This window comes from Mus caroli, chromosome 1, assembly GCF_900094665.2.
Source record: "Mus caroli chromosome 1, CAROLI_EIJ_v1.1, whole genome shotgun sequence".
Taxonomy (NCBI): Eukaryota; Metazoa; Chordata; class Mammalia; order Rodentia; family Muridae; genus Mus; species Mus caroli.
In genome coordinates, this window is record NC_034570.1 from 161,993,495 (window position 1) to 162,019,542 (window position 26,048).

General features: G+C 41.6%; 1 protein-coding gene across 1 annotated transcript; it reads left to right on the top strand.

The window, feature by feature from the left end:
- The first annotated feature begins 1,419 nt into the window (after window positions 1-1,419).
- On the top strand, window positions 1,420-12,358 carry Cd48 (CD48 molecule). The gene is made up of 4 exons (XM_021165141.1): window positions 1,420-1,429; window positions 2,753-3,055; window positions 6,536-6,802; window positions 11,896-12,358. Exons 1-4 carry the CDS (start codon window positions 1,420-1,422, stop codon window positions 11,973-11,975), a joined length of 660 nt encoding a protein of 219 aa, XP_021020800.1. The 3' UTR covers window positions 11,976-12,358.
- Window positions 12,359-26,048: the final 13,690 nt, after the last annotated feature.

Genomic DNA, 26,048 nt, shown 5'->3' on the forward strand with positions numbered 1-26,048 from the left:
ACTTTGGATTTTCTCATGGAATATCTTACTTTCTCCAGGTATTGTAATTGAAAGTGTTTCTGGGTATACTAGTCAGGGTCTCTTGGAGTCTTGCAGCACACTGTCCAGATACTTCTGGCTTTTAGATTCTCCACTGAGTAGTCAGTATAAGTCTAATATGTCTGCTTTTATAAATTACGTGTTCTTTAGCTCCTTTGAAGCTTCTAACATTGCTTTAACAAATTTAACAATTTTTGTTTGTTCTGAATATTTAGTGTTTTGATTATTATGTGCCAAGGAAGTCTTTCTTTTGTGGTCCAGTTTATTTGGAGTTCTGTGAGCTTCTTATACTTTGATAGGCATCTCCTTCTTTAGGTTATGGAAACTTTCCTCTATTATTTCATTGAAAATATATTCTATGCCTTTGACCTATGTTTCTTCTCCTACCTCTATTTCTATTATTCGTAGATATATTCTTTTCGAAGTATTCCAGGTTTCTTGAATGTTTTGTGTCAGGAGTTTTTTAGTTTTAACACTTTCTTTGAATGATGTATCCACTTAATCTATTGTGTCTTTGATTGAGATCCTTTCTTCCACCTCTTATATTCTGTTTGCTGAAGCTTGCCTCTTTGCTTCCTGTTCGTGTTCCTAAATTTTTCATTTCCTGATTTCCTACAGATTGGTTTAGTTCTTTTTCCACTTTCAGGTCTTGAAGGGTTTGATTCATTTCCTTCCACTGTTTGTTGGTGTTTACATAGACTTTTTCAAGAGACATATTCATTTCGTCTTTAAGGAACTCTATCACATTCATAAATGCTGGTTTGATCTTTTTCTTGTGCCTCAGATAGGTTGCAATATTCAGTATCTGCTGTCATAGGGTTGCTGGGCTCTAGTGGAGCCATGTTGTCTTGGCTATTATTGGTTGTGGTTTTTACAGTGGCATCTAGGCATCTGAGATTTGGAAGACTGTAGCTCTCGGTGCTGTTATCTGGTCTTGTCTTTGTTAGGTGGATGTCTTGTTCCTTGGTTTGGTTTTTTTATTTTCATCTCTTTATTTTAGGAGGGTATGGTATCTGTGTGTTGCCTGGGAGGTGTGGTCACTGGAGATTTCAAGTAAAATGGAATCTTTTCTATGGGTATTGGGAGCTGACACTTATACCTTTGGATAGGGTATGGACTGGCAAGACTGAGTGGGGTCTATAGACTGAGGAAAGCAAGGTGTTCCACAAGGATTTACTTAGTCCCCTGGAAATGGGTACAGACTTGGGGAAGGCCACAGCAGAAGGTCTGCTACAGAACTGGGGATGAGACTGGGAGGTTGGGCTTGGAGGAGGAATGGAGAGAGAGTAAAGATCTATAATCAGTCTACTTGCTTCCCTGGTCAGAGTGGCCTTGGGTTTTCAGGGAGTGCCTGCTGGAGTTGGAGACTGGGACAAAGCAATGGGTTGTGGTAAGGAAGTCTGGATGGGAATATCTGTGTGATCCATGGGTGATAGGGAGGAAAGTGTTCTGCTGCAGATCTGGAGATGAACCTGGGGGATTCGAACTGTAGGAGCAGAAGGAGACTTGAAGGTCTTCAGTCAGCTAGCCGTTTCCCTGGCAGGAGTATTTACTTCTTACCTCAAGGGCCTCTGATGATTAACACTCTGACATATTCCCACCTTCTCATATAGTGACTGACACATGATTCTCAACAAGTATTAGGTCTTAAACATCTTCTAATTCACATTAGTGGTTATGGCTCCAAAGAGATTTCCCCAGCTTTCCTCCAGTCTCTATTCTATACTCCAAAGAGTGGCTGAGTCCAAACCTACCCTGTCCCTTTTTTTACTATAGTAACAAGATATTATACAGTTAATGATTTTTTGAGACAGGGCCTCAAGCTTACTATGCTGACAAAGATGACCTTGAACTTGTGATACTTGAGATAGTGCCTATATCTCCCGAAGGCTAGTATTATAGGCAAGCGCTCTACCAACTAAGCAACACACCGCCACCACCCCAGTCAATGCTTATCTGTTTTTATTCTCAGGTCACACTTGTGTATTAAATATGTTAGATTATAATTATATAATAACGATGTCAGTGACTAATGTGCTCATTGAATACAACTGAACAAATAGGAAACAGGCCCATAGAGGGATACTTAGGACTGATTTATTTCAAATTCTGTGTGTGTGTGTGTGTGTGTGTGTGTGTGTGTGTGTGTGTGAGAGAGAGAGAGAGAGAGAGAGAGAGAGAGAGAGAGAGNACATGTTATATGTACTTATGGTTTATCTCTGGGAAGACTGTCAGTTCCATGTAGCCAAGGCCAAAATGCTTTCTTTTTCATCTCTTCTTGATTTTGAGGTGTGTGTGTGTGTGTGTGTGTGTGTGTGTGTGTGTGAGAGAGAGAGAGAGAGAGAGAGAGAGAGAGAGAGAGAGAGGGAGAGGGAGAGGGAGAGGGAGAGGGAGATGGAGAAGAGAGAGAGAGAGAGAGACAGACAGACAGACAGACAGACAGACAGACAGACACAGAGAGACACAGAGAGGGGGGAAAAGAGAGCCTGAGAGGCTATCAGAGATAGTACCAGGATCATCTTAGCATCCTTTGTCTTCTTGTATAACAGCAGAAATTTGGGATTATAATTGGTAAGTTCTGTTCCACCCTGTCCTGCCTAACCCCATTTCATAGGCTCTAACTTCTTCCTCTTCTACCAGCTCAAGTTAAAGTTAGGCCACCTGATAGCACTGCTTTCTCCAAGATGGATCTCACTCTGACTTTCCTTGGCAGGTCACTCAGTACCAGATATAAATGCCACCACCGGCAGCAATGTAACCCTGAAAATCCATAAGGACCCACTTGGACCATACAAACGTATCACCTGGCTTCATACTACCAATCAGAAGATTTTAGAGTACGACTATAATAGTACAAAGACAATCTTCGAGTCTGTATTTAAAGGCAGGGTTGATCTTGAAGAAACAAATGGTGCACTTCATATCTCTAATGTCCGGAAAGAGGACAAAGGTACCTACTACATGAGAGTGCTGCGTGAAACTGAGAACGAGTGGAAGATAACCCTGGAAGTATTTGGTGAGTTTTGGAGTCACGGGACAAAGGCCCATTCTGGGACCCTGATGGTCTACTGGGAATTAGGGGCGCTGACTGAGAGGGAGAAGAGAACACTAGGACACACTTAATTCATTTCTCCAGGAGACACATCTAGTTGATAGTGAGCCTGACCTACCAGATATCAAAGCTGATAGCTGCTGCCTATTTAAAATCTCTTCTGAAGTGAGTCTAAGATTTAAAGAGAAATTGTGTTAGGTTTTCATTACTATGACAAAATACCCTTGGGAAAAAAATTCAGACAAGGTAAGGTTAATAGCTTAAGAGGTTGTAGGGCAATTGACTTCATTGCTAAGGGACCTTGGGAGTCAAAGCATCATGGCAGAGGCAAGCAATGGACCAGAGCTGCTTACCTCAGGTTGGGAAGGAGGTGTTAGAATGAAGGGTCAAGGACAAGACATGCCTTTCAAAGACATGTTCCTAGTAACACTTTCCAAATTAGGATCCTCCTAGTTTCTACCATTTCCCAATAGCCCATTCAATTATAAATCCATCAATGAATCAATTGACTGATGAGATCAAAGCTTTTTAAGTCAATCACTTTCCACAAGTGCTGTCTACTAATGACCACACCTTTAACATGAGACCCTCCTGAAGAGGTGCAAACAAGAGGAAACAATGCCAGACTGGAAACAAAAAAGACTACTTCATCACTAGTTCTCTTATTGCACCCTGTAGGCAACCTAAACTTGTTTTGAATGTACTTTAATTTTCTCTGAACTTGGACTTCATCAGACTTGTAGAAAAAACGATATTAAAAAGATAAGTTGAGACAGCACTCAAGGACAGTTCTATCAGATTGAGTGTGACAAATATTTCCGCTTACAGCTCCAGCCTAACCAGTTCATATGGAAATAAGATTAGGGACTTATCCTTGGACTCTGAAAGACCTAGGTTTAAAGCTCTGACTCAATGCAATAAGCATGTACAGAATGACAAATTGCTGTGTTCTCTCTCACTCACTTGTGAAAGATTGATTTCATAGTCACTAGAGAGCAGTTGGATAGAGAATGCCAACATACAATCTATAGAACAGTATTGCAAAATAGCTGGAAAAGAACACTTCAGAGATTCCCAACCCATAGGAATGATAAATATTTGAGGAGGCAAATCTTAACTTTCTTGATGCATACTGAACTATCGCTAAGTACCCCACAAATATGTATTGTCATTACATGTCCTTTTAACACCTTAAAATCCCTCTGGTCAGTTACTCAGTGGCTGTGACACCATGATGTAAGATAGTAAGATCTCTTTGTCCATATTTGGTAAGGGTTTTTGGAGGGAAGTGAAAGAGATCAACTCTTTGTTACTTTACAAAAAAAAAAAAAAAGGAGATATGCTATGAAACTCCATAGAACAATTCAAGGGAGTGGAGAAGAGCTAAGAAGGGCTGAGAAATGAAAGACCAAGGAACAGGGGCCTGTTCAGAGTTCTGAGCCTCAGGAACTTACAGATCCTGCCATTAACAAGACAGAATTCTCAATGCTTGGGCTTTGCACCCAATCAGAAACTGGTAAAAAATTTCACTTATTTACAGTTTGCTTAAATTGTGTAATGTTTGTTTCTATGTAATCTGTCTAAATACTTAATAAACTCACTAACTTTGCTTCATTCTGGTTCACCACAGAATTCTTTTCTGTAGGATCATCAAAGATCCAATTTTACCCAAATGGATGTCCCCAAAGGGACAAGAAAGTCTGTAGTATGTCTTCTTGCTACACAGATAGAGACAAGAACAAAGAAATCTATGAGGCCATGAATAAGTGGAAACCGTACATCTTTTTTTTTTCTCTTTCAAAATAGGTGGAGTTCATACTATATTCTCCTTGGTCCAGAATTAAATAAAAATAGTTTCAGAAATAACTCAAGTCCCATTTTCCTCAGGAAAAGACCAGTTAGCCTGTTCTGCAGTTAAATTTATGTGTTCTAGCCTTGGTCTCATGGCTTTCTACAATTTGTAAGATGGCCATAGGCACAGTGTGTGTTTGGGGTGGGTGATAAGTAAACCAGTGACCTAAAGAGTTCACTTTCCCCCTTGGAGATTTCTGTTCAAGTAAAGCTGGATCCTTGACTACCCCTTGGAAAAGAATTCATGGTGAACCAGAATGAAGCAAACAGTACATTTATTAAGTACTTAGGAAGCCATAGAAAAAGACATCACATCATCTGGGCAAACTAAACAAATCCATATTTCTTTATGAGCTTCTGATTCACAATGGAGACAAAGATGGGAGGTTTATAGATTTAAGCATTCTGTAATGACAGTGTGAAGAGCTTCAGGTTTCTCTGTGTATAGGTTGAGGCCCTTCAGGATTCTCTCTGAATCTGAACTCCAGAATTCTTGAGGGACAGAGTAGCTCACTGGTGCTTGAAGTGGGTTATGGTTGGCGAACAGGTCCTGAGTATCTCTGATAGTCAGGAAACACAGAAGCCAGCTGGTGCAGAAACAGAAGGAAAGGCCATCCAGTGACTGCCCCACTTGGACATTCTTCCCATATACAGTCACCAAAACCAGACACTTTTGTGGATGCCAACAAGTGCTTACTGACAGGAACCTGATACAGCTGTCTCCTGACTTTGCCAGTGCCTGACAAATACAGACGTGGATGCTCACAGCCATCCATTGGGTTGAGCACAGGGTTACAATGTAGGAGCTAGAGAAAGGACCTAAGGAGCTAAAGGGGTTTGCAGCCCCCTAGGAGGAACAACAATATGAACCAACCAGTAACCCCAGAGCTCCCAGGGACTAAACAACCAACCAAAGAGTACACATGAAGGGACACATGGTTCCAGCCACATATGTAGCAGAGGGTGGCCTTGTGGGACATCAATGAGAGGAGAGGCTCTTGGTCTTGTGAAGGACTGATGCCCCAGTGTAGGGGAATGCCAGGACAGAGACACGGCAGTGGGTGGGTAGTGAGGGGGGGGGGATAGGACGGGGGGAGCTTTTGGACGGGAAATGAGGAAAGGGGATAACATTTGAAATGTAAATAAAGAAAATATCTATGGGAATGGGTGGGTAGGGAAGTGGGGGGCGCTATGGGGGTCTTTTGGGATAGCATTGGAAATGTAACTGAGGAAAANATGTAANAAAAATATTAAAAATTAAAAAAAAAAAAANAAAAAAAAAAAGCCAGCTGGTCTCCCCAGCGGCACCTGGCTCAAAGACGAGCATCACCTCCCTTTGTTCTTAATGGCATATAATGGCCTCGAGCTCCCTCTCCTGGAACTGCTTTAGTATTACCACCAAAACGCAGCCCCCTGAAGGCAAAATTGCTCGCTGGCTCCACCTGTAGGAGACTCTTGTCCACAGCCATCTTAAATGGCAAGTATGGCTCCTCCCTGGCTCCCTTTGCAGTTTGTTGGCTAAATCTTTGCGTCATAAATACTGCACAAATGCACACACCCACACTGTCTCATAATAAACTTTTTTAAAATCAGATCCTGTGCCCAAGCCTTCCATAGAAATCAATAAGACTGAAGCGTCGACTGATTCCTGTCACCTGAGGCTATCATGTAAGGTAGAGGACCAGCATGTTGACTATACTTGGTATGAGAGCTCGGGACCTTTCCCCAAAAAGAGTCCAGGATATGTGCTCGATCTCATCGTCACGCCACAGAACAAGTCTACATTTTACACCTGCCAAGTCAGCAATCCTGCAAGCAGCAAGAACGACACAGTGTACTTCACTCTACCTTGTAAGCTGGGTAAGGACCCAGGGAGCTGAGGTGGGCACAAGATGACTGGTTTCTTTCGAAGGAAGAAAGGTGTGAGGTTCCTACTCCACCTTCTGACAGAGAACGTTGTATCGAGTCTCAAAGGTGTCACTGACATTCGAGAGACTTGGCTGCTTCTGTCTGACTCCACAGCCACCTACCAGCAGCCAGCTCACCTTACCTTTCCCAAGAGTTGAGTCCTGAATAATTATAGGACAGTCTGAGATATCAGAACCACTAGGGAAAGTAGAAAAATGGTAGAGTAGTTCAGGTAAGAAAGAAAGGGAAGTGGATGAGTGAGAGAGAGCAAGAGTCTCATCCGCAGGTAGAGACTGTGCCAGTATGGTGCTCCTTGGTCAAGGTAGGAAGGAAACTCTAGGCTTATGATTCAGACTTCTCTGTGTTGCCCAGGAGCATCTGCTCACATAACGTCACTCCCCTTTACTTCAGACCTACTCAGGTACCGTTGAAGTCCTAGATTTTAGAGTCAGTCACGTCTGGGACCACTCCTGATATAGTCATTGTATTAGTTATTTTTATTGTCCCATACTATAGTGATAAGAATGTGCTTTTGTTTTAATCTCAGGTGTGGGGACGTGGGGCTGCTTTGGACTGTCCACAGCAGCTGACTATGATTTGCCTCATGCCCTAGCAGAGGTGTGGTTTTGCCACTTACAGATAGTTTCTGCAACTGGGTAATGTTTAGAATTCTAGGTGATTTTTTAGAAGAACTTGCATATAGATGCTAGGTCCCAGGGAGTCAAGGTTTGCGGTTGGTGGTAGTTTAGAAAAGTTGTTTTTGGTTTGTTAGTAGTTGCTCTCAAAGAAGAAACAAAAGGGAAAAAATTAGATTGTTAGATTCAGGGATCTCTCTCTCTCTCTCTCCCCTCTCCCCCCCCCCCTCTATCATTTTTCTCTCTTCTATCTAGTGTTAGGGGGTAAAATTGGCAGGAGGTAGATAAGGTGGTGAAAAGAAGAACCCACAAAGTAGCTAAGACCAGCTACACCATACCAAAACAGCATAAGATAGGACAGGTAAGAATATAGTCCATCACGACGGGCAAGGCGTGGCAGTGGAAGTGTCAGATGGCTTTTCACACCATGTCCACAGTCAGGAAGCAGAGAAATGAATGTTGGTGTTCAAGGCTTCCTTCTTTTCACTTTCATTAAGTTGGAGGCCTCAGCTTATGGAATGGCAATGCCCACATTGAGTAGAGACCTTCCCTACTCATTTAAATAGCTCTGGAAACGTCCTTAATAGATGCTCGCAGATGTGTCTCTTAGGTGATTCCATAGCCCACCAAACTGACAACCGAGTTTAATTATCACAGCCTGAGTTTAACTGTCATATCTGTGGCTAACTAGGATGTTTAGTTTCTCCAAGCTATGCTTTCTTAAATGTAAGGCAATTGTTCTTACAGTGCTATAAGGAATAAATGAATGATGCATCTAATCCATATAACACAGATCCTGGTAAGTTAATCACAAATGGTAAATCGCAGTGGTAAGGTAATAGCATCTAAGTTAGTTTTGGTTTCTCTAACTCTGGAAACAACTGGACTTGGGGGACCATTTAATGAAACTGTCTACAACTTCCAGAACTCTAGCTACCCCATGCTCCATATTTAAAAGTGCTATCCTTTTGCCCCAATGTACACAGTTTTCCAGAATAGCTCAAACCTACAGTAGCATTTTTTTTCTGTGACCCATGTTATGTTCAGATAACTCTCCTGGCAGGCATAAAGATATTCTTAAGAGGCAAATGTACTCTCCATTTGGGGATAGATAATTTCAATATTAGCTGTTGAAAGTGAAACACGTTGGCTCATCTAATCCCAGCACTTGGGAGACTAAGGCAGGAGGATAAAATACTTTGGAGCCAGTATAGTCTTCCTAGTGAGACCCTGTCTCAAAGTCAACAACTAAAATGGGAGTAACTTCCGCTAATCCTTCCAAAAGTAACTAAAGTCAAGGGTTTATGGAGAAATTATTCTTATGCCCAATTACCTGACACTCACTGTCTTCTCACCGTGGCTCCTATTTATATTATATATGTGATATTTGTTTCAGATGCAAGCATATTTCACCTCAAGACTGATGCCTCAAGTAGCTATGCAGAAGAGGAGGCAGAAAGGTTGTAAGAGGCAGTAGGGATGGGAGACACTAAGGAAGCAATACCTTCCAGATATAACAGGACTGATGCACATATGAACTCATAGAGACCATGTGTCTTAGTTTGGGTTTTACTGCTGTGAAGAGACACCATGACCAAGGCAACTCTTATAAAGGACAACATTTAACTAAGGCTGGCTTACAGGTTCAGAGGTTCAATCCATTTACATCAAGAAAGTAGCATGGCAGCATCCAAGAGGGCATGGTACAGGAAGAGCTAAGAGTTCTACATCTTGTTCTGAAGGCGAACAGGAGCAGACTGGCTAACAGACAGCTAGGAGTAGGGTCTTAAAGCCCACACCCACAGTGACACACCTACTCCAACAAGGTCACATCTCCTAATAGTGCCATTCCTTAGGCCAAGCATATACAAACCACCACACCATGGCAGCATGTACAGGGCCAGGACAGGTCTAAGCCAGATGGGATCCCAGAACTGACAGGGGGAAGTGGACATGAGCCTCCATCCTTAACCCAGAAGCTATTTCCAAGTGTCAATCTCTTTCTTTTTTTCTTTTTTTAAAAGAATTAATTTATTCATTTAATGTATATGAGTAAACCATTGCTCTCTTCAGACATACCAGAAGAGGGCACCAGACCCCACTGCAGATGGTTGTGAGCCACCATGTGGTTGCTGGGAATTGAACTCAAGACCTCCAGAAGAGCATCAGTGCTCTTAACCACTGAGCCTAAGTGCAATGGAAAATTTAGTTTTGTCCAGTGAAGCCTTACTGGGTATACAAACCATACTGAAGGACAGGCCCATGCCTAGCAGTAGGTGGCCAACACAAAATGAACTCAGTGGTATTCTGGAAAGTTTTGTTGTGGTGGTGGTTGTGTGTGTGTGTGTGTGTGTGTGTGTGTGTGTGTGTGTGTGTCTCATAATGATTTGTTTGGACATTTATAAAAAACTTTGTCTGGTCTTTTGTTAATATATTATGGTTTTTGATTTTATGTATCTGTATGTATATGTGTTTCTCATTCTTTTTCTTTGTCTTGTCATTGTTTTATTCTGGTTTGTTTGTTTGCCTGTTTTCTAAAGAAATAGAGAATGAAGATGCAGGGTTGGATGGGTGGGGGGATGGGGAAGATCTGGGAGAAGATAAAAGAGGGAACATCATGGTCAGAATATATTATATGAAACACCAATGACAACAAAAACACCGAGGTGTAAAAACTAAGAGAAGGGCAATGTAACACTCAAGATACTGTAACCTTCATTTTGGATATCAGACCATTAAAACAATGGACACTGCGATGGTTTGAATAGGGATACCCTCCTCAGTCCCCCGCCCAGGCTCATGTATTTGAATGCTTGGTTAGGGAGTGTTGCTTCTGTACAAGAATTAGGAAGAACAACTTTGTTGGAGGAAGTGTGTCACTGGGGGTGGGGGGAGTTTTGGAGTTTCAAATGCTCAAGCCAGGTCCAGTCTCTCTCTCTTCCTGTTGCCTGGCAGTCCAGATATACACTCCTTCTGCAACACCATTTCTGCTTGCATGCTGACATGCTTCCTGCTATGCGAATAATGGACTAAACCTCAGAAACTGTAAGCCAGCCCCAAGTTAATGCTTTTCTTTATAAGAATTGCTGTGAACATGATGTCTCTTCACAGCAATAGGACACTAAGACAGACCCCAAGAAATTGGAATTTCTCCAGGAATCTGATATTGGTAGAGTAAAAGGCTAGAGAAAGGACTTGTCACCAGGGAAGAGATTTCACAGTTATCACAACTTGCCAGAACACCTTGCGGGAGAGATTAAAACCATGTGGGACCATGCTTTGATTAAGATTGCTTACTCATGTGTACCTCTTGCCTTCTATGTAAACCTAAATTACATATTAGAACCCGAGTGTGGATTATAGTGGGGGTGTTCCTAGACCATGTTTCCCTCTTCCCAATGTAGTTTTCTTTAACAAATCCCCCAAAGCCTTCACTATTACTTGATCTCTTTATTTGGCTTATTAAAGATGAGTGGCTGAGCCAGGTTCTTAGAGCTACTGGGGCTCAGATTCTGACTATGGCAATGCCCATAATAACTTACCTCTGGAGAACCTGGGTCCTGGAGACATTGCTCTTTGTGTTTCTCAGGGCTTCGTCTCATGAGTAAGACTCATCTTTGTCTTGTTTCTGCACATGGGCTGTGGACCTCTATTTTCTTCCTCCCTTCTGAGCCTTCTCAGACACAACTTTTCATCTCCTCCTAGCATGCTCTCTCACTACAGATCCAATGTGATAGACATTGGGTTCTGAGACCACAATTAGGCTGGCCAACTTCCTGTCAATACAGCATTCCAAGACCTCGAGAAAGGAGAAAGGAGAAAGGGTAATACTATCCCTTTAAAAGTGGGAACGGCTGCAGAGAAAACAAAACCACCCCTCTCTGCTATTTGAGGAAGGCTAAACCAATCTTGACATTCTTTTGCCACCAGAAATTTCCTAGAAAGCACACCAATTTTTCTTATCATTTTTTGTCACTTCCTATGATCTCAGATCTCTCCTCTCCTTCTCTTCCCTTCATTGTTATCCACTTTCCTTTCTTTCCAGTCACCTTTCCCCCACTTCCTCCTAGTTCAAATGATTAGTAAAGAAACCCTAAAGTTAGAAATTTTTAAGGTCATCTATCTACACCTGACATGGCCATATCTCGTTGTTCTCCAGTATATGGGATTGGTTCTTTCCTTGTTCTGTGGATCCGTTGGGGTAAGTATCCATCACCAGAGTCAGCCAAGCCAATGAGATTTAAAGAGTTTCTAAACTCTTAGCATCTGAAGAGGTTGAGCTTTTGCAAGGAAGAGGATTTCCCCAGGTAACTGGGATTAGGTTCATGGAGGAGTGTATCCCCATGCTGGGTCCTTCTCCTTCTCAACACAGCCATCAAAGTCTAAGTGTCTGGAGTTTTCTTCTTTCAGCCAGATCTTCTGGAGTACTTTGGATTGCAACTTGGCTAGTGGTCACAATGCTCATCATTCACGGGATCCTGTTAACCTGACAAGAACTCCTCTCACCCAAGAAGGCAACTTGGAAGCAGAGAGTCTTGCCTTCATCTCTGGCAGTGTTCCTAACCAGCGAAGCAGCTCTGGCTCTATGGGACAAAGGAGAATGTGTTACTGAATGTGTGTCTGTGAGGGTTTGCATGCATGCTGTATGAAACAAGCACAGGACCTTGTACAGTGCTCCACCACTGACCTGTGTGCCCAGTCCTTTAAAAAGATTTCAAATCAACCTTTTAAAAACTGTGCATAATATCTAAGTTTATATACCATAGTTGTTTCCCAACATATATTAAAGATAAATGCATTCTTTTTACCAAAATGTGTGACTACATTATTCTAATGTTTTCATATCTCTTTTTAAAATAAATTCTTTTAAAAAACTATGATGGTTTGTATATGCTTGGCCCAGGGAGTGGCACTATTAGGAGGTATAGCCTTGTTGGAATGTGTCACTGTGGGTGTGGGTTTAAGGCCTTCATCCTAGCTGCCTGGAAGACAGTATTCTGCTAGCAGGATTCAGATGAAGATGTAGAACTCTCAACTCCTCCTGCACCATGCCTGCCTAGATGATGCCAAGCTCCCTCCTTGATGATAATGGACTGAAGCTCTAATCCTGTAAGGCAGCCCAAGTTAAAGTTTTGCTTTGTTAAAGTTAAAGTCAAAGATTTGCTTTGGTCGTGGTATCTGTTCACAACAGTAAAACCCTAACTAAGATATACACAATATGTCTTAATTAAGTTTCCCTTTGCTCTGCCCCTCCCAGTTTGTCACTACTTCCCCTCCCATCCACGTCATCTTTTTTCGGTCTCTCATTAGAAAAAATTAACAGGCTTTTAAGAGGTAACAACAAAACATAACAAAATAAAATATAATAAGGTGAACACAAAAGCATAACACCAAAATTGTACGAGGCAAACCAACAGAAGAAAAAGAGCCCCAAGAGAAGACACAAGAATTGGAGACCCACTCACTCACACATTCAGTGGTCTTATTAATATGCTAAACCAAAGCTATAACATATATGCAGAGGACCTGGTACAGAACTACATAGACCCTGTGCTTGCTGCTTCAGTCTCTGTAAGTTCATATGACTTTTGCTCAGTTGATTAAGAGAGACTTGTTCTTCTACGACATCCATCCCCTTTGGCTCTTCCACTCTTTCCGCCCCACTTTCACAGGGTATCATGAGCCCCAAGGGGAGGAATTTGATGGAGACATCCCACTTAAAATCTGTATGTTCCAAGGTCTCTCCCTCCTCCGTGTGTGTGTGTGTGTGTGTGTGTGTGTGTGTGTGTAATATGTGTCTGTGGGTCTCTGTATCCTCGTCTGCTACCAGAGGAAGCTTCTCTGATGGCTGAATAAGGTATTGATCTATAAATGTAGCAGAATACCATTAGCAGTCATTTTACTACTTTTTTTTTTTTTTTTTTAAGATCAGAAGTATTTGGTTTAACCATATGTCTCCAGGCTATCTAGGATCTGGTTCCTTGGTCACCCAGCAAGTGTTGGGTATGGTCCCATCTCATGGAGTGGATCTTAAGTCAAATCAGAGATTGGTTGGTTTCTCCCACAGGCTTTGCATCACCATTCCCCTAGCATATTTTGCAGGTGGGACAGATTGTAGAACAAAGGTTTTATGTTTCTCTTTTCGTAGCCTATAGATTACCTTCCTGTACTCTAGAACAGTGGTTCTTCAACTGTGGGTCATGTTGTAGTTAGGAGTTGATTAACCATTTGACAGGGGTCACTTAAGACCAACAGGAAACATACATGTACATTATTATTCATAACAGTAGCAAAATTATAGTTATAAAGTAGCAACAAAAATAATTGTATAGTTGGGGGTCACCACAACATAAGGAACTGTATTAAAGGATCACAACTTTAGGAAGGTTGAAAAGCACTGCTCTAGAATGTAGGGATCAAGGTTCTAGACCTGCTCAACATCTCCATGTTCAATGTATTATATATGTATTAGCTTAGCAATGGAGCCTTGCTATCAGTTTGTGGGAACAACCTATTTTCTTGGCAACTGCCTGGGTTATTTGGGGATTTTCATGGGACCTCTTCGGCCAACAACTCTATTGAATGTGACCCAGTCCAGGTACCAGAAGCTTTGCTTGGTGATAAGAGATGGCCAGTTGGGGCTCTGTCTCCCTCATTATTTGGAGACTTCATTAGGATTGCCTTCATATATTTTAGGAGGTTTCCACTGCACTAGGTTTCTATACCACTTCTCAAAAGTTTCTATACCACTACTCAAAAGCCCTCAACTCCATCCTCCCATCAACCTGATGCTCCTGTTTCCATTCCTATCTCCTCAGCCCCCAGTCTATCCCCAAATGTATACTATTTCCCTTTCCCAGGTGTATGGGGACACCCCAGTCCCTTCTTCTATACCTAACCTCTCAAAGTCTTCAGATTGTAGGTTGGTTATCATTTTTTTAATGACTAAAATTCACATATAAGTAAATACATACTGTAAGCATCACAGCTTACAGTGGAGTGAGGGAAGGAAGGGGAGATGGAGTTGAAAGAAAGAATGCAGGGAGAATCAGCTATAATTGAGGGGCATTTGAGAATATACCTGTAAAGAATCCTGGAAGTCAGGGGCTAAGATATACCATGAAGTCACATTGTATTATAAACCTCACACAAGAGATTTATTGGAGAGAGGAGACCTAGGAAAATGACTGCTTCTTGGGTGAGAAACAGCAGAGAACATGACAGAACACAGGGTTTATATGGGGTTTCTTGCAGGCTGGAGCTTTCCAGGGTGGCCTGGGATTGGAGGGATTATGTATGCTGATGGGGCAAGCTGAGGGACTGGTGGAATTTTTTTCCTGCAGTGCATGACATGGCCACAGTCCTAACTCAGGGCTGAGAATGGCAGTTTTAGCTATTGGGGAAGTCTGGGGGTACTGGGCCTGGCAGCTGGACCTCCTTAGGCAGGAGCCTGACCACTTGCATGCCTTGAGGGTTTACAAAGCTCCAAAGCATTTGAAGTTTATAAAGGGAATGTCTGCCCGAGACAGGGAAATAGTCAACATATACCACATTTATTTTCCTGGGTTTGGGTTACCTCACTTGGGATTTTTTTAAGTTGTTTTATTTATTTATTCTTATTTTTATTTTTAATTTATCCCATTCATCATATTTTCTTTAACCATTTTTAAGTTGAGGAGCCTCTAGGTCGCTTCCAGTTTCTGGCTGTTATGAATAAAGCAGCAACGAACACAGTTGAGCAAGTGTCCTTGTGGTAGGAAGTAGTGAACTCTGTGAATGTGCCCAAGAATGGTGTAGCTGGATCTTGAGGTGGATCAGTTTCATTGTTGTGAGGAATTACCATATTGATTTCCATAGTGGCTGTACAAATTTGCGCTCAGCAGCAATGGAGGAGTGTCCCCCTTATTCCATACTCTCACCAGCATGAGCAGACTTGTACTGATCTTAGTCATTCTGACAATGAAATCTCAAAGTACTTTTGATTGCCTTTGCCTGATGGCTATGAGGTTGAACATTTCGTCAAGTGTGTCTTAGCCATTTGAGTTTCCTATACTGGAAATTCCCCATTTTTGCTCCAACTTGTACCCCATTTTTTAGTGTAATTTACCTTGTGTGCCTGGCCCTTTAAAGCCAGTTGCTAGTCAACTGGCCCTTTAAGAATTCTTAGCTGTTAGAACTGCTTGACCCTATGACTTTCAGTGTTGGTTGCCTGTTGGATTTGTGGGAACAGAATCAAATCTAAAACCAAACAAAGCAAAAAACAGCTTAGGCTTGGGTAGATGGCGGGGCTGGCAGAGTGAGGAGAGAAGGCAATTGGTGGAAAAGATATTGTTAGGCAACAGTTGAACCAGGAGAAGCTGAGCTGAGCAGATAGGCTACAACACTTGTTATAGTTTGGAGCTGCTAGGATTGGGAAAACTGGGAGAAGGGACGGTTTAAGTACAGTGTTGAGGAGCTGAGGGAGGAACGGTTGGGCTGGACTTGAAACTGGGAAGAAGGCTGGCAGGAAGTTAAGAGAACTGGTTACTGCTCTAAAATAGCTACCCATTTTACACATTTAAAAACTGGATTATTTGGTTTTTTGATACATAGTTTCTTGAGTTCTTTATATATTTTAAATATTGGTCCTCTATCAGATGTGGAGTTGGTGATTTTTTTTAAATTTTGCAGGCTGCTGCTTTGTCCAAATGACAGTGTCCTTTGCAGTACTGAAAATTTTCAGTTTCCTGAAGTCCTGTTGGTTAATTGTTGATCTTAGAGCCTAATCATGTTCTATTTGGAAAGTCTTTTCCTGTGTCAATGAGATCAAGGCTATTCTTCATTCCCCACTTTCTCTTCTACTAGGTTCAGTGTGGGTCTTCAGTTCGATGCCATTGAACTACATGTCTGTTTTTGTGCCAATACCACGCTGTTTTTAGCTTCATAGTACAACTTGAAATGCGGTGATTTTCTTATATTTTTAGTGTGTTTCCATATGGAGCAGAAAATTGTTGTTTGAAGGTCTTTAAAGAACTGTGTTGGAATTCCACTGAGGATTGTATTGAACCCATAGATTGGTTTTGGTAGGATAGCCACTTTTGCTATATTAATTCTACAGATCCATGAGCATGGGAGAGCGTTCCATCTTCTGGTATATTCTTTATTTCTTCAATGACTTGAAGGATTTTTTTTTTGTCATACAAGTCTTTCAGTTGCTTGGTTAGAGTTAACACAACATTCCTTATATTATTTAATACTGTTATGAAAGGTGGTGTTTTTCTGATCTTGGCCCATTTGTCATTTGTATATAGGAAGACTACCGATTTTTGTGAGTTAATTTTGTATCTAGCTACTTTGCTGAAAGTACTTATTGGCTGTAAGAGTCCTCTGGTAGAAATTTTATGGTCATTTATGTATACCATTTTATCATATGCAAATAAAGATACTTTGACTTCTCTGTTTCCAATTTGTATCCTCTTGATCTCTTTCAGCTGTCTAATGCTGTAGGCAAGACTTCAAGTACTATACTGAATAGGTATGGAGAGAGTGGACAACCTTGCCTTATTTCTGATTTTAATGGAATTGCATTGAGTTTCTTTCCATATAAGTTGATGTTGGCTATAAGTTTGTTGCAAATTGCCTTTATGAATGGGGGCAGTTCTGATGCTAAGGTCTTGTTCACCAATTGGTTCTTGATTAGTCAGTAAAGAAAGCCAGGGGTCAATTGCTGGGTGGAAGATACAGGTTGGACTTCTGGGTCCCAGGAGGAAAAGGCAGTGGAAAGAAGGGAGTTTCTGCAATGCTTTGGAGGGAAAAGAACACAAACCATGTGAAGTGTTGAAGGGTCGGGGGGAACTGGGTTCTGTGACAACAACTATAGGCAGGTGGCCAAGGATGATTGATAGGGGCTAGGTGGGACTAGCCATTGAAGTTTAGGGCAGGTGGAGAGATGGAGATAATAAATTGGTAAGGGCATACTTTTCCATGTGGGAGATAGTAATGCCCTGCAATTTTGCCAAGAAGGCAAATTGTGAAGGAATAAACTCTGTGTGTGTGTGTGTGTGTGTGTGTGTATCTTATCTGTGGATTCAAGGGAAGCTGGGAGGGCTTCTGGTAGCTCTGTCACACACATACACACACACACACACACACACACACACACACAAGAACTAAAGGTGGGTAGAGCAAAAGGGAAGACAGATGGGGGCCGTCCCAGAGCTAAGGCGGTAGCATAAAACTACATGCAACACCTTTACTGTGTTTAGGTATGTTTCTTGTATCCCTAGTTTCTCCAGGACCTTTATCATGAAGGAGTATTGAATTTTGTCAATTCTGCATCTAATGAGATGATCACGTGGTTGTTTTTCTTTCAGTTTGTTTATATAGGAGATGACATTTATTGGTTTTTATAGATTGAACCATCCTTGTGTCTCTAGGATGCTATCTACTTGATCATGTGTTCTTTTGTATGTGTTCTTGGAATCAGTTATTGAGTATTTCTGCATGCATGTTCATAAGGGAAAATCGTTTGTAATTCCCTTTCTTTGTTGAGTTTTTTGTTTGTTGGTTGGTTTTGTTTTGTTTTGTTTGTTTTTTGAGACAGGGTTTCTCTGTGTAGTCGTGGCTGTCCTGGAACTCACTCTGTAGCCCAGGCTGGCCTCAAACTCAGAAATCCGCCTGAAAGGCGTGCGCCACCATGCCGGGCTCTTTGTTGAGTCTTTATGTGGTTTGAGTATCAGGATAACTGTGGCCTCATAAAATTAATGTTCCTTTTGTTTCAATTTTATGAAATAATTTGAGGATTTGCCATCAGTTTTTCTTTGACAGTCTGGTAGAACTGTATGCTAAATCATCCTGCCTTGGGCTCTTTTTGGTTGGAAGCTAAATGACTGCTATTTCACTGGGGAGTTATAGTCCTGTTTAAATTGATTGTCTGGCCTTGATTTAATTTTGGCAAGTGGTACCTTTTGAGAAAATTATCCATTTCTGAGATTAGATATTTAAAATACATTTAAATTAATTAAAATATGAGGTACAGATCTAAACAGTGAATTATCAATTATCAATAGAGGAAATTCAAATGGCCATGAAGCATGTGGAGCTGTCAGGGAAATGCAAATCAAAAATTTCTTGAAATCCCATCTTACACCTTCACAAATGGGCTAAGATCAATAATATAAATGGAAGTGCAAGATGACAAGGATGTGGAATGGGGGAGCACTCATCCATTTCTGGTGGGAGTCCAATCTTGTACAGCCACTATGGAAATCAATATGGCAGTTTCTCAGAATGTTGGGAATTGATCTACCTCAAGATCAAGCTGTACCAATCTTGGGCTTATACCCAAGGTAAGCTCTATCCTACCACAGGGATGCATGCTCTACCATGCTCACTGCTGCTCTGTTTGTTATGTCCAGATACTCATCAGCAGAAGAATGGATAGGGAAAATGTACATTTGCATAGTTGAGTGTAAGCCAGGTGTTCAAGAGAATGACATCATGAAGTTTGCAGGCAAATGGGTAGAACTGGAGAAGGATGCTTAAGGAGGTAACTCAGAAAGATAAATATGCTGGGTGTGTTTTTTTGTGTGTGTGTGGATATTGGCCATTGTATAGGTGTTAGCCAAGCTGTAGTCTATAGACCCAGAGGGACTTGGTGTTGAGGACGGGTCTAGTGGAGGACATATTTATCTCTTTGGGATGGGGAAATGTAATGGATTTTGTGTGTGAACTGGGGGCAGTGGAGACAGAAATGGAGGGGGTGTCTTGTTGGAAAGGGGACAGGATATAGAGTTGAGGGAGAGGTTGAGAGTTGAGGAGAGTTGGCTGGAATTAATGGGTATTTGAGGGATGACGTGGAAGCCTGGTGGGAAATCCAAAATATCAACTGGCTAACTCTTCTCACCAAACAGGGTTTTCAGTAGTGGGCCTGGGTTAATTTCAACTGAGTGGTTGGCTAAGAAGTTCCAATGGAAGTTCTCTGAACAACTCAGGCTGTTGCTAAGACACTGAATGGGTTCTTTCCACAATCTGACAGTGGGTCCCATTGTGGAAGATAACACCCACACAGCTCATTGAACATGGATAACTCGAGCTGGCATGTACATGGAACCTTCACTCCTGAGTTCTGGTGTTTTTGGTGCAGGAAAGTATTCTGAAGGCTACCAGAAAAGAAATGTAAATGCCCACCCAGTCACAACACTTTTGACCTACAATCTGTTATGCCTGCAAAATATGCTGAGGCAACGGTGGCACAAAACTTGGAATATTCAACCAGTGTCTGATTTGACTTAAGACACACCCCATGAGACAGAACCCATGCCTGACCCTGCTTGCATGACCAAGGGCCAGAGTCTGGATGACCCAGAGACCTAGATTAAAACCAAACACTAATGGTTTCAAGGGGGAAAAAAACTAATGATGACTCCTAAGGATACTCTGCTATACTCATAGATCAGTTCCTTATTTAGCCATCCTCAGAAAAGCTTCCTCTGGCAGCAAACTAGAACAGAAACAGAGACCAATAGCCAGAGAGGAGAGGAGAGGAGAGGGGAGGGGAGGAGAGGGGAGGGGAGGGGGGAAGGGGGAGGGAGAGGGAGAGGAGGCGAGAGAGGGGGAGGGAGAGGAAAGGAAGAGGGGAGGTAGAGGGAGAGGAGGAGAGGGAGGGGGAGGGAGAGGAAAGGGAGAGGGGAGGGAGAGGAATTTTACTTGGTGTTTTTCTTTGCCACTTTCAATAGTCTTTATTGTTCTCTTTGTAAAGTGTTTTGATTATTATGTATGGAAAGGGATTTTCTTTTCTGGTCTAATCTTTTTAATGTTCTCTACACTTCTTGTACTTTGATGTACATCTTTAGGAAAATTTCCTATGATTTTGTTGAAAATAACTTTTGGGCCTTTGAGATGGGTTTCTTTTCCTAACTCTATTCCCATTATTCTTAGATTTGATCATAGTGTCCCGGGTTTCTTGAATATTTTGTGAAGTGGAAACTTCTAGTTTCTTTGGAAAGTTAGTAGGTGAAATGGTGTTTTGCTGGGGCACACAGGTGAAAGGATTCTTGCTAAAGCAGACAGGTATGTGAAAGGACACTTGATGAAGGAGTATAAACATGACCCCACAGACAGTGGGAGACAAGCACTGAGCATTGGTTTGGTTTGCTCCACCTCAGTATTCTTTACGCTGACATTGAGAGAAGCTTATCCAAACTGCTCGTGAGGTTCCTGTAGCAGTCTGCTGCTTCTGCAGCCTCACCTCAGGCTGGTTGGTGCACCTAATGGTTCCTTCAGGATTGAACTACATTGGCTGGTTCGTGCTGAAAGGACTGGACTGTAGCTGCCAGTTCATGCCTGGGGTCTGCCTGCCTAGAGGACTGGTCTGCATCTGCTGAGTCGGATTTGGTGTTTGCTATGGGACAGAACTGCTGCCCAAGAAGACTGAGTTCGCCTCAAAGAACTATTGCTGAACAGGTCCACTTCCACCACATCCTAAAAACTTTTCTCTTCCACTACCTCTGCTGAGTGGTGGGATAGAGCCCTTATTAAGGATTGAGCCCTTATTAAAAGTAGGTTGCAAAAAAAAATTATGCCTACAACCTTGTGTCAAGTGTATTTCCTTTGACTGATATAGCCATTTCTATCATATCTTCAATATCTGAGATTCCCTCTTCCATCTCTTGTAATCTGTTGGTTAAGTCTGCCTCTGTAGTTCTTGTTCAAATTGCTAAATGATTCATTTCCAGAATGACCTCAGTTTGGATTTTCTTGATTGACTCTATTTCCGTTTCTGGGTCTTGAATAGTGTTATCCATTTCCTTCCACTGTCTGTGTCTTCCTTGGTTTCTTTAAGGAATTTACTCAGGATCTCTACCTTCTTTCCTTGTGCCTCAGCTATGTTGAAATATTCAGGGCCTGCTGTGATAAGGTTGTTGGAATCCAGTGGAGACACATTGTCCTGGATGTTATTTATTGTATTTTATGCAGGTATCTGGATACCTGGGATTGAGATGATTATAGGTTTAGGTGCTGATTTCCATGTTTTGGTTTGGTTTGGGGTTTTTTTTGGGGGGGGTGAATCATTCCTTGATTTCTGTTTCCTTTGTGGATTTTAGGAGAATATAATGGCTGTGTGTTGTCTGATAGGAAGATTTCTGTGGACCTAAAGCTCCCCAGCCCCAGGACTATTTATTCACTTATTTGCCTACTGACTCATTCCTGAGACTGATCACCAAGATCCAACTACCAAAACACCAAGGACAAGCAATCAAAATCCATTATTTGGTTACCCCTGGCTAACATGTCCAATCAGGACTTACCAACTCATCTCAGCACAGACTTCCCCCTTTTCTCTTCAAAAACCACTCCTGCAAAAAAACCTGCTGATGTCTTTGCTGGTCCAGAGGCAGCCCCCACCTTCATCCCTCCTCCAGGGTAATAAATCTCCTTTGTACTGACAATTTGTCTGTGTGTGTTCTGCGCTGACTCTGGGATCTTCGCTTCCCTTTTCCACACACTTGATTGTCAAAGTCTGTGCTACTTGTTTACCAAACTATGTTATTTTTTTTCTTTAGTCATCAGAAAAATGTCTTTTTTCCTTTGCATCAGCTTTAGTCATGTGATTGCTTCTAATCAACAAAAAGTGTGACATTGATGTGGCAGTCTGGGAAACAGAATGACATAATGCAAGGAACAGGTTGGTTGGAGAGCATCTACCTCATCTACACCACAAATACAAGCAAGAAAACTTGGACTTTGTTTGGTACCAGAAGTTAGCATATACTGCTCAAGATAGCTGCTCTCTCCCCCTCAGCCCAGCCCACAGTTCCTTCCCAACCCCAGATCTCAGCAGACTGACTTCTTCAAGGATTATCCCAGCCTCCTTAAGGCAAGATGGCCTCCTTCAATTGGGCTATCTCAGCCTTCTGTCTAAATGTAGCACCCTTTTCTCACCCCCAGTTTTCCTGGTGGGAGAGGAGGAATGGAATGACAAGGCGCACTTTGGGGAAAATGGTAATGAGAACAGAAGTGCCTTTTTATATCACAAATGAGCATGTGCCTCAGATGCTGACGCAGGCATACCTGTCTAAGAACTACATCTCTACCCATTCTAATATCTTGGAAATCTGAGGTAGATTTGTACCTCAGATGGCCCAGGTCACAAGCATCAGCCCTTGCCTGCCCTCTCCTGGTCTCATCCTATACAGGATTTCTGATCCTCAATACAAAATAAGAGTGTGAGCCTCTTGTTTAAAATGCAGGGAAAAGGTACCATTTAAAGTCTAAATTACAAAATGTTCCTTTTATTCTGCAGTTTATACTTGAGATATTTTTACATTCCCTACTTAATATAGATATCAATAAAACATTAAATTTTAGATCTATCATAAATTTTACTGTGTATATCATAATGCTGGTTTTAAATGTAAACAGAAGAACATCTAGTTTATTCATGAAATCATTTAAATTACCTGGTTCATATTTTCTAGTTTATATATACATTTGTGTTTTATAATAAAATTATAAATGTTAACCAAACTCAAAATGAAACGCCCCTCAAATTGCTACCTCCCAAAGCCCACTACACTTTATACATAATAATCAATAAAGGCACGTGGTTTCTAGAATGGGGTTGATTTAACCTTGCTTGATCATAAATGTATTTACTCCCTTATACTGTGAGCCCACTAGAATTCTGTGTACAGGGGGTGGATACTGTATAATGTTAATGAGACAACACCTTTCATGTATTTTCTCCTCTAAAATGCATGCTCTACTATCCTAATGAATGAATTTGTGTCAACACACACACACACACACACACACACACACGTAAGTTGAAATGATTGGGAACTTACAGGGGACAGCAACAGAGCAGTAACTCAAGTGCAGCATTCCTCTGAACATGAGGTCGTATCTGACATGCTCATTATGGGCTCTCATGCATAGCATGAGATGCAGGATGTACCTCACGGACACAGGGGCATTGCCCTCATTAGCAACCGCCAAACTGACATGGGGGGGGGCAGCCCGGGATGAGGTTCTTCTTTCTTTTCAGTTCTTCTTGAGGCAGCGGAGGGGGAAGAGCATAGGCAGAGGGTAAGACTGTCTTACAAGAAACTTAGGGTTGCTATGTAATAGAAGGTTTACTTATCTAAGTCTAAGTTACTATGCTGCTGTAGCTGACCTGCCTTCTGTCTTCCTCCGAGGCCAGAGACTGCAGTCTCAGGCACTTAGCACCTCATCCTAACACAGCAGGAGATTAAGTAAAGGATTCATTGCTAGAGCCTTTTCCCTGTTGTCCAGATGCCTCTTGCTTGTCAGGCTAGGGGGAAGTTTGGAGCAACTTCTATTGAACCAGGAGAAGAGAATAACACTCACAGAAGGAAAAACTTTTACATACGTGAACATGCATAATCTCACATAAATTCGTATTCAGCTTCATTCATGCCCATTTATTCATTTATACATTTCCATTCAAACTTAGTTGGGCCCAGCTTGCATGCATTCTCACAATTACATACTTACACACACATCCATACTTACATATGCATATGGAGCAAAAGACCAAAATAGACCAAGCACTAGTGCAGAAAGAACTCATTCATTCTGGATGAAAAATGAGCTTCAGTCTTTATTACATAGAGGAAAAAAGACTTCTACCCTTTTAACGCTAAATGAATTAAACCCATGTTTGTAAGAAAAAAAGCTTTGTTTCTTTTAATAAGAATAAACCTGCTTTGTCCTTACCATGGAACCTGTTCTGTCCATGATAAGGAGAGGCCTGCCTGCTCCTTCTGCTCTCTGCAGCATCTTTATTTCCCCCTTTCCCTCTGCATTCTGCACATTGCTTTCTTAGTATTTTATGTTACCTATAGTTTCTAAGTTATTCCACTCTGCATTCTCCTTCTAATCTAAAAAGTGTTCTGTCTAAAACTTCTCCTCAGTTCAGCTCCTCTCTCAGCTCAGTTCTTCTCACCTCCATTCCTCTCACCTCAGTCCCTCAGTTCTTTGTCCTCAGCCCTTAAACATCTTTCAGAATACATGATCACATGTTAAAAAGTTCACACACAAAATCAAATCATAAATTGAAATAGAAGTTTACAACAGAGAATGTTTACATGCATATCCATTAGGAGTAATTATCTAGCTAAACATCCATCACCTGTCTCAGCTCCACAGGTTCACTCAAGGTTTAAATCCATAACTAAGTTATAAAGTGAAGTTTTGTATAGATAAACCCAGTTGATATTTTATCTTCTGTCCTAGCACCTATAATAAATCATTAGTCCCCCTTTTATGACCTTTGGTTAATTGTTTTACAACCTCTTGGAATGTGTTCTAAGTAGAAGGAAGTCTGGCTACTAAGAGCAATTAACTGGTGACACTTGAAAGACTGGCAGAGTTCTCATCACAGTTTTGACTATCAGAAAAAGATCTAATAGCAGCCCCACTATAAATGAGCTTAATAATCACTGATATAATTTTAGGAATTTTTACAGGATCATTATAAAGACTTAAGTCATCTATTTGTCTATATAGCATCACCATAAGACAGTACATCTTCATGGATCTGCAGAGATCTGTTCCAAAGGGGTATGCTATTACTTAGTTATTATTATATATGTTTAATAATAACAGGAAAAGCATATTAATAGCAGGAATCTTTCCTAAAATGAATCCCTTACAACCTTGCTCAATAAGGGCACACCTGTCGCAGATTATATAATCTGCCATTTCAGGAAGATCACCTGCTAGCAATTAGCTTGTCCCATTATGGTTCCTGACACTGACACAACCAAGAATCTCACCTGAAAGGGAGTCTAAGTTGAGAAATTGTCTTTAGCAGGCTGGCCTGTGGTCTTGCTTGTGAGAGATTGTTTTTCTTGACAATTGATGTGGGTGGGACCAGCCCACTGTGACAGTACAATTCCTTTTTTTTTAATTAGGTATTTTCTTAATTTACATATCCAACAGTCCCCCACTCCCCTACCCAGCCACTCCCACTTCCCGGCCCTGGTGTACCCCTGTAATGAGGCATATAAAGTTTGCAAGACCAATGGGCCTCTCTTTCCAATGATGGCCAACTAGGCCAACTTCTGATACATATGCAGCTGGAGACATGAGCTCTGGGGGTACTGGTTAGTTCATATTGTTGTTCCACCTATAGTGTTGCAGACCCCTTTAGCTCCTTGGGTACTTTCTCTAGCTCCTCCATTGGGGGCCCTGTGATCCATCCAATAGCTGATTGTGAGCATCCACTTCTGTGTTTGCTAGGCCCCAGCATAGTCTCACAAGAGACACTATATCTGGGTCCTTTCAGCAAAATCTTGCTAGTGTATGCAATGGTGTCAGCGTTTGGAAGCTGAATATGGAATGGATCCCTGGATATGGCAGTCTCTAGATGGTCCATCCTTTCGTCTCAGCTCCAAACTTTGTGTCTGTAAATCCTTCCATGGGTGTTTTGTTCCCAGTTCTAAGATGGGGCAAAGTGTTCACATTTTGGTCTTCGTTCTTCTTGAATTTCATGTGTTTTTCAAATTATATCTTGTATCTTGGGTATTCTAAGTTTCTGGGCTAATATCCACTTATCA